This window comes from Pelodiscus sinensis, chromosome 5 (genome assembly GCF_052426305.1).
Source record: "Pelodiscus sinensis isolate ZL-2025 chromosome 5, ASM5242630v1, whole genome shotgun sequence".
Lineage (NCBI taxonomy): Eukaryota > Metazoa > Chordata > Testudines > Trionychidae > Pelodiscus > Pelodiscus sinensis.
In genome coordinates this window covers 65637977-65651948 of record NC_143056.1, presented here as the reverse complement: position 1 = coordinate 65651948, position 13972 = coordinate 65637977, and the positions used below count along the sequence as shown (strand labels likewise).

The 13972-nt window shown below is 40.4% G+C and overlaps 1 protein-coding gene across 2 annotated transcripts in view; it reads left to right on the top strand.

The window, feature by feature from the left end:
* The window catches only part of TMEM87A (transmembrane protein 87A), a 34474-nt gene that overhangs the window by 4852 nt on the left and 15650 nt on the right, over positions 1-13972 (top strand). For both annotated transcript variants that reach the window (XM_075927228.2, XM_089778517.1), the window contains exons 3-10: positions 1666-1763; positions 3398-3514; positions 6576-6629; positions 6736-6789; positions 7910-8060; positions 9543-9604; positions 11081-11264; positions 13290-13389. In XM_075927228.2, coding sequence (XP_075783343.2) covers positions 1666-1763; positions 3398-3514; positions 6576-6629; positions 6736-6789; positions 7910-8060; positions 9543-9604; positions 11081-11264; positions 13290-13389 — 820 coding nt within the window. The remainder of the gene's footprint in view (positions 1-1665; positions 1764-3397; positions 3515-6575; positions 6630-6735; positions 6790-7909; positions 8061-9542; positions 9605-11080; positions 11265-13289; positions 13390-13972) is intronic.

The following is a 13972-nucleotide window of genomic DNA, read 5'->3' as shown; positions in this document are numbered from 1 at the left end:
TATGCTTAACTGGGATCCTGCAGGGACGTCCGGCTGGGCCACCTAACTGCTTAAATACATAGTTTAACCGGTTAACATTTTAAATAGGAATGTAAAAATCCCAACTCCAACTGAGGCCCAATTAACTTCAAGTAGAGTGCAAGTATTACTACTTCTGTCTTGCTTACAGTGCTCCTGCTAATCATCACAGAAAAATGTGGTGGTTTTTTTTTTTTGGGAGGGGGGGGCAAGTGTTACGCTATTGACTTATATTTAGCCTGTGATCCACTATGATCCCCAGATCCCTTTCTACAGACCTGCTTTGGCAGTCATTTCCTATTTTGTATGTATGCAGCTAATTATTCCTTCCTAAGTGGAGTATTCTACATTTGTGCTTACTGAATTTCACCCTGTTTACTTCAGACCATTTCTTCAGTTTGTCCAGATAATTTTGAATTATAATCCTATTCTACAAAGTGCTTCCAATCTTTCTGGTTTAGTATCTTCTGCAGATTTTGAGTATATTCTTGATGACATTATCTAAAATCATTGATGAAGATATTGAACAGAACTGTGAACAGTGATGATTATTCTCTTGGAATGATTTTCCAACCACTTATGCATCCACTTTATAGTAGCTCCATCTGAGTTGTATTTCTTTGGTTTGTTTATGAGGTCATGTGAGACAGTATCACACATCTTACTAACATCAAAATATGCTACCTCTACTGCTTCATCCCTATCCACAAAACTTGTTACTCTACCAAAGAAAGCTATTGGTTTGATTTGACCTGACTTTGTTATTAACAAATCCATGCTATTACTTATCACCTTATGTTCTAGGTGTTTTCAATTTGATTGCTAAATTATTTGCTCCACTGTCTCTCTGGATACAGAAGTTAATATAACTGATCTGTAATTCCCTGAATATGAAACAGAACTGCTTGTGATAGGTTTATTACATGGAAGAATGTTAGTTTTCACTTTTCAGTCCTACCGTGCAGTAATAAATTAATGCTAAAAGCTGTATTGAACTGTTGACTTGGCCCAACAAAATGAGCTGAGAAAACAAAAGTGATTTTGGTTCAGAAACTTGGCTCAAAAAGTGTTTATGGGTTCACTGATCCTGCAAACTGTTAGTGCATTGTCTTTTTCAGGAAAAAAACCTGACACATGTCAGCCTAGTTGGATGGAATTGGCACTATATTACATTGTTTCAGGAATTAACTTTTTTTTTTCCCTCTGTCTGTTTACTCTGAGATACCCTGTCCATATGTATGGGTTGCATTTTTATGTATATTTTGAGTTGATAATCTTTGGAAGTGGTTAGTGGTGCTTGCTACTTCATAAGAATTGTTCATTTGTTTAACACCCTCCTGTGCTTTGTTAACAAATAATTTTCAACAATCTTCAGGCATCCAAATGGAATCCTGTAACATTAGAATGAATTGAATTCTTGTCTCCATATGGATTTCTTGTGTTCTTTTGAACAATAGTGACTGTTGCAGAAAGTGTTTTTTCAACTCTTCTGCTGCTGGTCTGTTGTTTTGAATAAGCATATTATCCTTCATTGTTTATTGTGGTTGAGCAGGGGAGTAGTAACATTACCACCGGATTTATAGTTTGGGAAAAACATGGCATATGAGGACTTGTTACATTTTCTTTTCTGTCTTGTTTTCCTTGTAGTTGAAGGAGATGAGAAGGCTTGTGAATCCTCTCAGGGTTACAATATTACCTGGTACTTCAGACGTTCTGATTGCTACAATGAAGTCTCCAACTTTGGGGTAAGAATCATGTGGTGCTTCATGAGATGTTAATTTTTTTAATCATGGTGGCATAGTGTATTTGAGCTTGGATACTTCATTTATATATCATTTTTGTCAGTCTTTTGTTCTGAAGAATGGGTCTCTATTCTGGTGGTAACAGACTTCCTGGGTAAATGGGAATTGCAGAGGGCATGATCCAAAGCTTATTGAAGACAATAGGAGTCTTTCTATGGACTTCAGAGCTTTTGGCCTGATCCAAAATCCACTGGAGTGTTTAATATTCTTCACCTAGTTGAAGAGCATAAAAAGCAACTAGAAAAGCCCAAGCAACCAAACCCATCAACTCTGATTAAAATCTCTTAATATTCAGTACAAAAAAAATTAGAGAATTTAACACTCAGAGGTCAGAAAATACATAAACGGTGGTTGGATTAAAACTCTATCCCCTATTGCGTATACTAGTTAAATATCTACATTACATAAACATACACTGTTTCTCAAATACATTAGATTGTACCTTTTTTTCCCCCCCTACTACTTTACATACTTCTGTGTAGCACTTTGTGATAGTTCTCTTTATTTCATTCTCAGGTTCATAAAAATGCACTGAATATAATTTGTTAAGCTCGCTCTTCTGTGTAAGGTATTTTTATTATTTAGGCTTCATGGTTACAGATTTATGCTTCTCCCTCTAAATTTAAGCATATGAGTAATTCTGTCCATTTCTTCTTGATTACTCATGTACTTAAAATAAACTGCAGGTGTAAATGTTTGCAGGATTGAGTCCCTAACAGCCATGTTGACTTTTACCAGTAATACAACCTTATCTCAGGTGCAGTTAACTACTAAGCAAGATACCATAAAAATGAACTTAAGTTCAAGGCTAACAAAATGTTTGCTATTACTATTGTATAATATATACTGTATTTATAGTTTACACTGCAACTTTCATATAAAGAGCTTTATGGACAGACTAGCATTCAATTCTGCACATACATCATTGTTTAAAAAAATGGAACAATTAGGGATGTTAATGGTTACCAATTATGGCTAATCAGTAGGTGTTGGAGCAGCTCCCCTGCCTGCTGCTGGCATGGGGAGGTTCTAGCTCTGCATTACTGTTGTGGACAGGGGTGCTCCAGCTGATGAAGTAGTCATCCTCCATGGCAGGCTCATCCCAGGGTGTGTCAGATGGGTGCTTCTGCCTAGCCATGACATGGGAGCGGGTTGTGTGTGCTCCAGCTGGTCTGTGATGGGTGAGGAGGCTGCCCCCCTCTATTATGTTTAACCAGTTAACCGATTAAACGTCTAACCGGTTAACCAGTTAAACAGGATTTTACATCACTAGGAAGAACTGGCTGCCACTCTCTAGTTAGAGCATGGAGAGTTCAATTATAAGATGTGTTTTGATTCCCATTCTAAATTTACACGGAAGGAGTTTTTACTGTGATTATCTCTGTGATTAATCTGAGTAGATGGATTTTATATGACAGGATGGGATGGGAAATACTTTTTGTTTTTAAATGTCCTGTTGTCTTCATGGATGTTTGTGTGCAAAGAGTCGTGGTGTTGCTTTCCAGTTTTTCTAGCTGCTGAGAAAAATCATTTGATAGACCAAATGCCAAAAATAAATCCTATTGTGTGTCTACCAGGATGAGCAAGCAGCGTCTTATTTTGGAGCCACTATTGAAGCACATACGGGTTGGTCAGGGTCCTACGCCATGGCTTCACTCTTCTTCCCCAACTGTTCGGAGCTCTTCAAACCACAGGTATGAGATTGATGTTGGTAAAGAGGAGGGCATTGGGATGATTCCTATTGGAATAGTTGGACTTGATGCAACAACAGGTGCTGCCTTAACTGATAAGTACAAATCTCCCACCTTAAAGAAGAAAAGATGTATCTTTATGTACACGTAACCGATAAGTCACTCAAATTATAACCGTGTTTTCTTTGTTTTGGTGTATTTAATGCTTACTGTTCGAAGTCTGGTCCCAAAAAGCAGACTTAAACAGTGGCGTTTTCCATATTACAACACTGCCTGCCTTGTCATTAGCTCATTTCATGTTAGGGCAGGGATAGGTAAATGCCAGCCTGTAGGCCAGATCCGGTCTGTCAGGGTTAGCGCCTGGTGGGCCCCCACACCTCCATGTTTACCTGCACCTCCGTAGGGACAGGGATCACGGCTCCTGTGGTCCACAGACCACCATTCCTGACTAATGGGAGCTGTGATTCCCCCATACCTGCAGAGGTGTAGGTAAATATAGTGGCAGTGGCCCACCAGGGGCTAACACTGGTGAACCGCCACAGATTTGTTGCCCACCCCTGTATTAGAGAATGGATATAGCTCACAGCTGGAAAGGTTGTAGGTGTGTGCCATGCGCAGTCAGAGTTGGTGGATAAGTGCACACACAGCAAATTGGCCCTTACATTCCTTGCTGAATAATGCCCTTAGCTTTTTTGCCAGGCGAGTTTTCTAGATTAACATTTAAATGCACCTAAATTAAAGACCAATTGGATAGGTAGATTTTATAACACTATCTCAATACAGTAAAACTCCAATAGTCTGGCATCCAATAGTCTGGCATTCCTGATAGTCCAGCATAAAAATGGCAAGAGCCTAGTGAGTGAGCTTCAGCAAAAAATGAGTCACAAGGTAACCGCGGCAGCAGCTGAACTGAGCAAAAAGGGTAAAAAAGGCTTAAAAAAACTAAAACCTTACAGTATACTGTATACAGTATGTACAATAAAAAGGGTTAAGAACACTTTATATACAGTATATAATGTATACAGTGTGTATAAAACCATCTTATAGTACCTCCTGATAGTCCGACATATCTGATAATCCGGCACCACCTAGGTCCCATAGGTTCCAGATTATCAGAAGTCTACTGTAAATTAAAAACTGCAAGTAACTTAAGTCCACATAGTCAAAGGGCAAAAGAGCACCTGAAGCATAAGACCGAACAAGAGGAGTAGGAGGAAGGGATGCCAGGGGATGAGTGAAATGTGGAGGTATGAGCTTGGTGGGGAAAAAATCAAGGGGAGTGTACAAATAAACACCTGTTGCATCTTGCTGTGAGAATCTGCACAACCGTATTAATCCCAAATGTCAGTAAACATACTGTTTGCTTAACAGTTTGTACATAGAGAATTCAAGGAGAAATGTGCAGCATGTGTATTAGACTGTTCCCAGTAGAAACAAAGGACATTGGGCAATGAGCACCAGGAAAATTAACTATTGAATCCTCAGTAACAAATAATGAATGAGGCATAGATAAAGGAGATTTGGAAAGGATTTTAAAAAAATGGTTTGTGCTCCTTTTTAACTATTTTGATGTATAAAGATGGCTCGAAACACATTTTAAAACTTATGCTGCCTATTTTTACGTTTAGAAATTACAGAATTATCCACTTTTCTCTCCTTTTATTGGAGCTCTCCTGTGTCTCAGCTGTTTATTACCAGCTATATATTAATAGAAGGACCAAGGTAGTAAAGTTGAGACTTCCAGAAGACCTTAAGGGTGTTTCTGCACTGCAATAAAACCCTTTATCACTGGCCCACGTTAGCTGACTCAAGCTACAGGGGCTGTCAACTTGCAGGTTAGGGATGTTAGATGGCCTGTAGCTGTGTAACCACATCAAATGTTTGCAGTTACATGACTATTTGATAGTTCCCCAGAAGTCGGGCCAGCAGCCAGCATGCTCCCGGCCCCACTCCCAAGGAGTCTCCTACTACCCTGTGCTGCTGCGCCCCCTTTCCGTCCCCCCCCCCTGCAGACCAGCTCCCACATGCCGCCCCCCTGCTGCTGCCTCTGTCCGTGTGTGTGGGGAGGCAGGCAGGAGCTGTTATGTGAGGAGCTGGTTTTTAAACCAGTCCAAGCTTGATGTGGACAAAGGCTGCTCCATGGGATGCTGGATACTGAAGCAGCAAGGGGAGGGAAGGGAAATGCATGTAGTTGACAAGATTAACTGATAAGCCCAGGTTTATCGGTTAATTGTGTAGTTGTCTACACATTGCCATCCCTACTTCAGACTTAGCCTAGAAACTGAGCTTGAACGTCTCCATTGAAATTTTATAGTCCTGTAGCCTGCGCATCCCAAACACTAGTCAACTGACACGACCAGCCATAGGTGTATTGCTGCAGTCTACACACACATCCTGTGTGACTTTTCCTTGGTTGCCTTTGAAATCCCAACCAAAGTCTTTAACAAAGACTTCCTTTCTCCCAATGTGTTTCAGCTAATAAGTGATTGTAAACAGTCTAGCAAAGACTCCTTTCCTCTTGGTTACTTAATTTTCAGGGTCTTATGAAGTAATAGTTTCATTAGTTCTCCAGTTACTGTATTGTCTTTCCAGGTGGTCAACATCTGAATTTCTCATGTTAAAAACAAGCAGGAAAAAAAATCTGCAAAAAACTGAACTAAACCCACCCTTTCAGGATTTTCTTATGCATAAAGAAATAAAAAGTGCTCAGGTTCAAGTTTTTTCTTTATGGGTTACCTTTAACAGAGGTAGAATTCTCTAAGTGGTGCAGACTTTATTATGGAAATTAGCTTCTTTACTCCCAAATTAAATCTGTAGAACTAAAAATAAAACCTTTTGTATTAATATTTCTGTCTTTGAAAAGAGCTAACATAAGCAAGTACTCTAGCTCAGCTGTGGAGAGAGTTTAGGTTAGGGAAATGAGGGGTTTTCCTTGCACCTTAACCCTGTTACTAAGTTTCAGAATGTGCTTCCTTGTATCCTAATTTAAGAGCAGATGTACTGCTGATATAATTTGCCTGTAAACACTGTCTTAGCGGCTTTTTTTTTTTTTTAAATTCCAAAGATTTTCTATAAAGAATATATTCCCCTTGAACGTCTTTCGGATGAAAAACAAGAGGTAATTACTTTCCTTTGGTATACGTGATTTTTAAATGGGGGTGATGGGGACATGGGGGGGAGGCTTTTGACATCTTGATTAATTTGCTGCTTTTTATGTCTTTAAGAGCTTAAAAGAAAAAGAGAATACAACAAACAACACAGTGGCAGCAGAGAAAACTGTAAGTACCTGAAGATTTTAGGCATAAGGGTGGTCTGCAGTATAACACCTTTAAATACAAATGATTTTATATGTGTACTAATTCTTTTTAGTATGTGTTAATGGTAGTACTGATGATTTTTGAAACACTGAATTATATGGAAGCTAGATATGTTAATGATGCAGGAAATAAGTAATTTGGGAATAAATGTCGAACCTCTGTAGTCCGGCACCCTTGGGACCTGGCCGGTACCGAACCATAGAATTTGCTGAAACACAGAAGGTCAATATTGTCTTACAGTAATATTAACACTTCCACTGCTTCTGGGCTCTTAGAAGACATTTAGGGGTAAATTAGAGCTAAACTGCATAGAAAAACTGAGAATTAGGATTGGTGGCTGTAAATAAACTTTATGGGCTGGTTGGAAACTTGGCCACACTCATGGTAAGTGGACGTCAGGCTAACTAAAATCAGGCCTGGCCATGGATGTTTCCGGACTAGGGCAGTTCGGCCTGTAGTTCTAGGTGTTCTGCTTCTTCGTATGAAATATTTAGTTCTTTAAAATCCATGTTTTCTCTGGATTCCATTTAAGGTCAGACTGGTGTTATAAGAAATCAAATTAAATACAAATAGGTTTAAACTTTTAACACGCTAATGTTGGTATTTAATCTCTATCAGCATTTACTGATTTTTTTTTTTTTTTTTTTAAGTGATGATTTTGTCTTATTTGGTGTCGGACTTATTGGCCGATCTGAGTTGTTAGTAAGAGGGATTTCCAACCCAAGAAACTGTCTCTTTCCTGACATCGCTGTGTCTTTTGTGGTTGTCTGCCTAATCACTTCTAGGGCATTCCAGTTAAACCACAATAATTTTTAGGAGCCTGGTCCTACTGTATTATAACTGAAATCCGGTCACAGATTAAGTGACAAGTATTAATATATATCCACCAGGTGGACATCCTCCATATTGTCCATATATTCCTCCGCATAGGGGAGAGAACGTTGTAGGGGTAACATCACCTGTAAACGTTGCGCCTGCTTAAAATCTTTTCAAGAGTCTTATCAGAAGATGTTACTTTTGGGGCACTGATGTGATTGGCTTTGTGGTGGTTTGTACATACATCTGGAAGCTTGTTTTTCAGGCAAGGAATGCTGTGATCCGAACCCAAGAAGATGGACCATATATCTTTATTGTGCACATTGGGCTTTCACCCTTGAAGGAGTCTAGTGTCAGTATGAAAAGGAGGGAGATAATAGCACCCTCTTCTGATCCAGAAAAGAGTCGCTTTACAAGTAAGTCATGTACAGCAATCTTTCATTCTTTCATTTATTTTTTGACTTACTGAAATACCTTATCAGACATTCTTTAGGTGCTTTTATTTAATATGTTCTATGCAGTCTTGTGTCAGTTTAAATGCTCACAATTACATTCCCCACAACACTTACCCTCAGCCAGAGGCAATACATGCGCCATGTGTGGTGGTATGCTGACGACAACTTTGGGCTTTGTCAAACCAATGGTGGAAACTATCTAGTCATCAGTAATTCAGTTCTGAGTATTGCCACTACACATTAGGGATGTTAGCAGATAGTCGCTCAAATGATTAACCTATAAGCCTGATCTTATTGGTTAATCCAAATAACTACACGCACATATACCCCCTTTTTGCTTCTGTATCAGAGGCAGCAAGTGCGGAGGGAGGGGGGCGGAGGCCCAAAGTGAACCGACGTTTAAGGCAGCTCCCTGTGTGCGCTGATTCACGCTGCGCCGCCTCCCCACCCTCTGCTGCCTCCCACAGAGGCAGCAGTGCTGAGGGCAGGTGGGAGCTGCCTGTCCCCAATCCCCCACGCTGCTGCTTTTGATAGAGAGGCATCAGCGTGGAGGGTAAGGAAGGGCAGATGGGAGCTGATACATGCGGGAAGCTGGCTTTCAAGCCTGCTCCCTGCATGTCGGCTCCCTAGAGCTGGGAGTGCACTGGCTGCTGGCCCCACTCCCAGGTGGGGAGAGCATTTTAGTAGTCGTCTTAACTGCTAAAAATTGTTCCAGCTACGCAATTACTAAGTAACTAAGATCTAACATCCCTACTACATACAAGGATGGTGGAGGATCATCCAACTAATATAGATATTTATAGTCAGATTCTTAAGTAGCCAGGCTTCTCCTGATGTAGAGCTGTGGTGTCCAACCAGTTCTGCTGTAGCAAAGTAGCCACATTCAACTTACCAAACAGCTACATTGTTCAAGCCAACTAACCACACTCAACTGGCCAATAATCACACGTGGCTAGTGTGTTGGATACCACGGCACTGCAAGATCAAAAATAACTCCTTGCAGTTGCCGCTAGCAGTGACTTGGAACCTTGCATAAATTCAATAGCATATCTTTAAAATGTTTTTGGCATGGCAGTAGTTTAAAAATGGCTACAGTGGATAGGCAATTAGGAGAAATAAGGAAGTTCAAAATTAAGACTTAAATGTAGTCTTGATCTTGCCTTAGTCTGCACAGGCTCTTAATACAATTAAATTGTATTTACTTTTCACTAATGAAGACTACTACATATAATGGGACATGATATTTCAAATACAACCATGTAATTGATTGTTTTATATAAAACTTGGATCTTTTTCTGTGCTTGAAGTACAAATTAGATTTAAGAGATGCTGTACTAAGTAAAGATTTGGAATATCTCTGTTGTGCTGGATGTTAGAATTAGATGGTTATTCTAGTTCCATACTTTGGTTCTTGCTCCAACAAGTTGGATTGTGTTTTGACAGTGACTGTGGAACTGAAAGGTCCATATGAGTACCTCTCTCTTGCAGACTATCCTCTCATGATTGTAAGTAAAACTGGTTTTCTTTAGTTTGCCTGCAGAGCAGTATAGTTAGCCACAGTGATTCAGTGGCTCAGCATGAATAAAACCCCTCCACTATTTTTCATGTATTTTCCCTACTGTACAAAATTAAAGAAGTAGCATGTTACAGTATTAATAATTGTTTTCTTGTCTGAGTCATATAAGACAGCTGCTGTAGACTAGAAATGCCAGAGGGCAATGGTATCATTAGTATAGTTATTTAGTCATGAATTGCAACTCACTGTTTTACCTAATATTATCTTTGTGTGTCATTGCTTTTTCTGTTCTTCGTTAGCCAATCCCTACAGTTCTTCACTGTCACCGGACAGGGACAATAACTGAGCTTCCAGCTGACTCATTTCTCAGTCGTTTTTTTCCAGGAGGCGAAGCACTTTCCTGCTGTTGTAGACAGAAAGGGGCTTATACAAAATGTTAATTTCATTTACAGAGATCTTAGGAAAAAAGCCATGTCTTTCAACTGATTGCAGTGATCTCGGTTACCGGGGGATAAGCGGTAGTCTTTTACTTGGGGTTGAGATGCTGCATGCTTCACTTCCTGCAGAAGTAGAAAGCATCTAGCAGAATTTGCTAAAACTCAGTTAACTCGTCTGAGGCTATGTCTACCCTGCACAGTTATTTTGGAATAATCTATTCTGGAATAGTTATTCTGAATTTAATTTATTTCAAAATAGCACATTTACACTGCAGGGAAGCCGCAAAATTAGTCCAAGGCAGGCTTCCCTAATGTAGACTTGCTATCTCGATTTAGAGCTCCAGGAGGAGTAACTTAGAATGGCCCTGATGAGTAACTTCAAAATAGCAAAAGTGGAGCATCTACACACACCTTACTTCAAAATAGCTGGGCAGGAATGACTAAACAGATCTGTAACGAAAAACAAGTCTTTCCTAACTGGGCAGGAGGAAGTTCTAGTAATCACAGAAAGGTATGAGAAGTATGTCTGCCTCTTGCACGACATCTTTCCAGATAGATTCAAGAAAGTTTCTGAAGTGTCTCTTAAGGGTGACAGAAAAGTTTGGAACTACAAGAACAAAGATGCAAAGAGGGTAACATGTCTTGGTGTTTAGCGGATGACAAGTGTGATTCTAATTGGAGTTTTTTGAGGATAGTTATTTACTTTACTCCTTTGGATGAATCGGCTGAGAATCTGTTGGGAAGCTCCTTGTTTATATAAGAGTGAATTCACTCAAAACTCAATTATATTGATTCCATCTGCTGGCAGTAGAGGCATGGTACAAATTCTTCACTGTTCTTTCCTGGGGTCTGTAAATGTGAAATTACTTTTTTTTTTTTTTTTTACGCTTTCCACAGTAGTTGGATATAGATATTTCTTTACCAAGAAAATATATTTGTATTAAATCCATGTATGGTTCTTCCTTGGAAATGGTGTTGAGTCTAACCATTATATTAATCCCTTCCTTGCTTCCCTCCTGATGTAATAGTTTTTCATGGTGATGTGTATCGTCTATGTATTCTTCGGAGTTCTGTGGCTTGCATGGTCAGCCTGTTATTGGCGGGACCTCCTGAGGATCCAGTTCTGGATTGGTGCGGTTATCTTCCTGGGAATGCTGGAGAAAGCAGTCTTCTATGCAGAATTCCAGAACATCCGCTACACAGGGGAATCTGGTATGTAGTAAGGACAACTTAGAATAATGGGAGTATCTGCAGCACATGTCAACATCCTGAAGTAGCTTTGATTTTTAGCCAGTTGAATAATCCTAGCAGAAAAGCTTTGGCTTAGGGTCTGTACAAGCCCTTCTGGGATACTATGTGTATATTTGATCAACTAGTGCGTGTTGCTGTGGCCTCGCTGTCGCTGTTTGAGCTCTCTAGATGAGAGCTAGCTTACACATTCTGTAGCCACCCCTCTGACTGCAGGGTAGTCATGCCCATTGTCATTGGCAAGGTAAGGTGGCTATGTCTTATTTTAATAGATAACTAATTAGGTAACATGAATGCAGTAGCTGTTTGATTATTTGGGCACTGCAGAACAAGGAATAAGCAGTCAACATTCTCGAGTTCTTTTCTAGTTGTGTCACAGGTTCTCTGGATGATCTCTGCAAAGTTAATAAACTGAAGTCTTGCATCTTCATTTCCCCATCTGTGTAAAGAGTATAACACAGTACTTATTTCATGAGGAGAACTGAATCCTTTTTCTAAAGTGCTTTGATGCTCTCTGAGATTGAAATTCGATGTAGTATATGTGTTATGTCTGTATAGGAAAAACCTTTCTAGCAGGTTGCTTAGGGGGTATGTAAGATCCTTGTCATTGGAGGTTTTTAAGAACACGTTAAACATACACCTGTCTTGGATGGTTGAGGTATACTTCTTCCAGCTCCAGCATGGCAGGAAGGCCTAGACTACTTGTTAGGGATTTGAGTGGGTAACTGGTTAACTGTTAGTCAGGAGCATTTCCTCATCCGTGGCCAGCCATGAGCAGAGAGCTGCTCCAGCCTTGCCTGGTGCCTGCACGGGGCTGGAATCCGGCAGCCCCAACCACCAGACCTCACTCCCGCACAACAAGAAGGGGCTGGAGCCGCTCTCACCTCTCCCTTCTGCCCTTTAATTGGTTAATCTGTTAAACCAGGGTGGGCAGTAAAATGGCAGCGGTTCACCAGGGTTAGCCTCTGGCAGGCCACTGCCATTAAATTTATCTGCACCTCAGCAGGTATTGGCAATCGAAGCTCCCGTTGGCAGTGAACGGCAATCCATAACCAAAGGGAGCTGTGATCCACCCTACCTGTGAAGGCACAGATAAATACAGCAGTGTGCAGGCCCGCCAGGGTCTTACACTGGCAGACCATATCCAGGGTGTGTGCTGGTATTTGCTTACCCCTGAGTTAAACACTGTTTTTAACTGGTTAACCAATTAAATGGGAGTTTACATCCCTGGCACTTGAGCTGTTTTGCTCACCCTCCTATCCTTATGTAGTAGAGAAGGCTGGGCATAGTACATCAGGAAGCCTTAAAATGCAGGGGTCATAAATGACCAATGCCAGATCTACATGCAACAAATTGAGTTACTGACAGAAGCTGATAAGCATGTAGTGGGCTCTAGGTCAGATGCACTAGCACAGAGCTTCCCACCAAGATTTTAAAGAAGGCTCTGGGTGAGTGAAACTGCGACATGGTCTTACATTATTTTTACACGCAGATGTGCTGATCCACAACATAGAGGATCTTGTTGTTTGGCTGCTATTAATGACCCCAAGGTGTTTAAGGGCTATATTCAACATTTTTGCAAGAAGGAATGGGGAAGGGCATTACCATGTTTTCCTAATGAGTGAAGACCATTAGCTATTCAGTCAGATTTAATGACTTGTGTACTTTGTGGTAAAATATGGGACTGAAATAACATCCTTCAGTTAATCTCTGCTAATCTGTTTTATGCAGACAGACATTTTCGGGGGAGGAGGGGAAAGAGGAGAGTTTTTCATTAACTTCTTTGGTGCCAAATGATGTAGTCAGCCTTTCCTGGAAACTTGCTCTAACAATAGATAACGAAAAGATTAAAATCACTGATGCATTTTAATATGCCTGCATTTCTTGGAATAGTCTTGACCACCCTACTGTGGCTATTACTTGCAGCATTTACTCACAACCCAAATTACATGTTAAGTAACCAGATTTCTTGTACTTTATTCTTGGCAGTCCAAGGTGCTCTGATCCTGGCAGAGCTGCTTTCTGCAGTGAAACGTTCACTGGCTCGAACTCTGGTCATCATCGTCAGCCTGGGATATGGGATAGTCAAGTGAGTAGCAGCCTCCTCTTGTGTTACAGGCCAAGCACATTTCTTTAAAGTGGCTAAATGACATTTGAGTGTTATTAGCAAACTTGGAAAATGCATGCTGCAGTGAGACAAAATGAATAGAGCCCTGCAAATCTGTGGATCTCCACTTTATATCTGCAGGTGTCCACATCTGTGGTTGCTGATATCTGCAGCTCATTTTTGCCGATGGGGGACACAAATTTTGTGTCTAGAACCCCGAAAATGTGTGGCTTTCCATTCTATATTCGTAGTTATCCACATTCGTGGCTTTGGATACCGTATCTATGGACCATTTTTGCAGATGCAGACACCAATTTTGTATCTCTGCAGGGTTCTAAAAATGAAAGTAAAATGTTAAATAAAAAAACTTTAAACTTTTTAAGTTTAAAAAAAAAAAAAAAATTGGAAGGAACCAAGAATGGAAAAAGAACTCTCTGTAAAGAGAAAACAAATACAAGTTGAATCACCCAGATCCAGCACCCTCAGGACCTGACCAGTTCCGGATGAGGGATTTTGTTGGACTAGGGAAGTCATATCTGGCCCCCCTGCTGCTGGGCTACCAAGT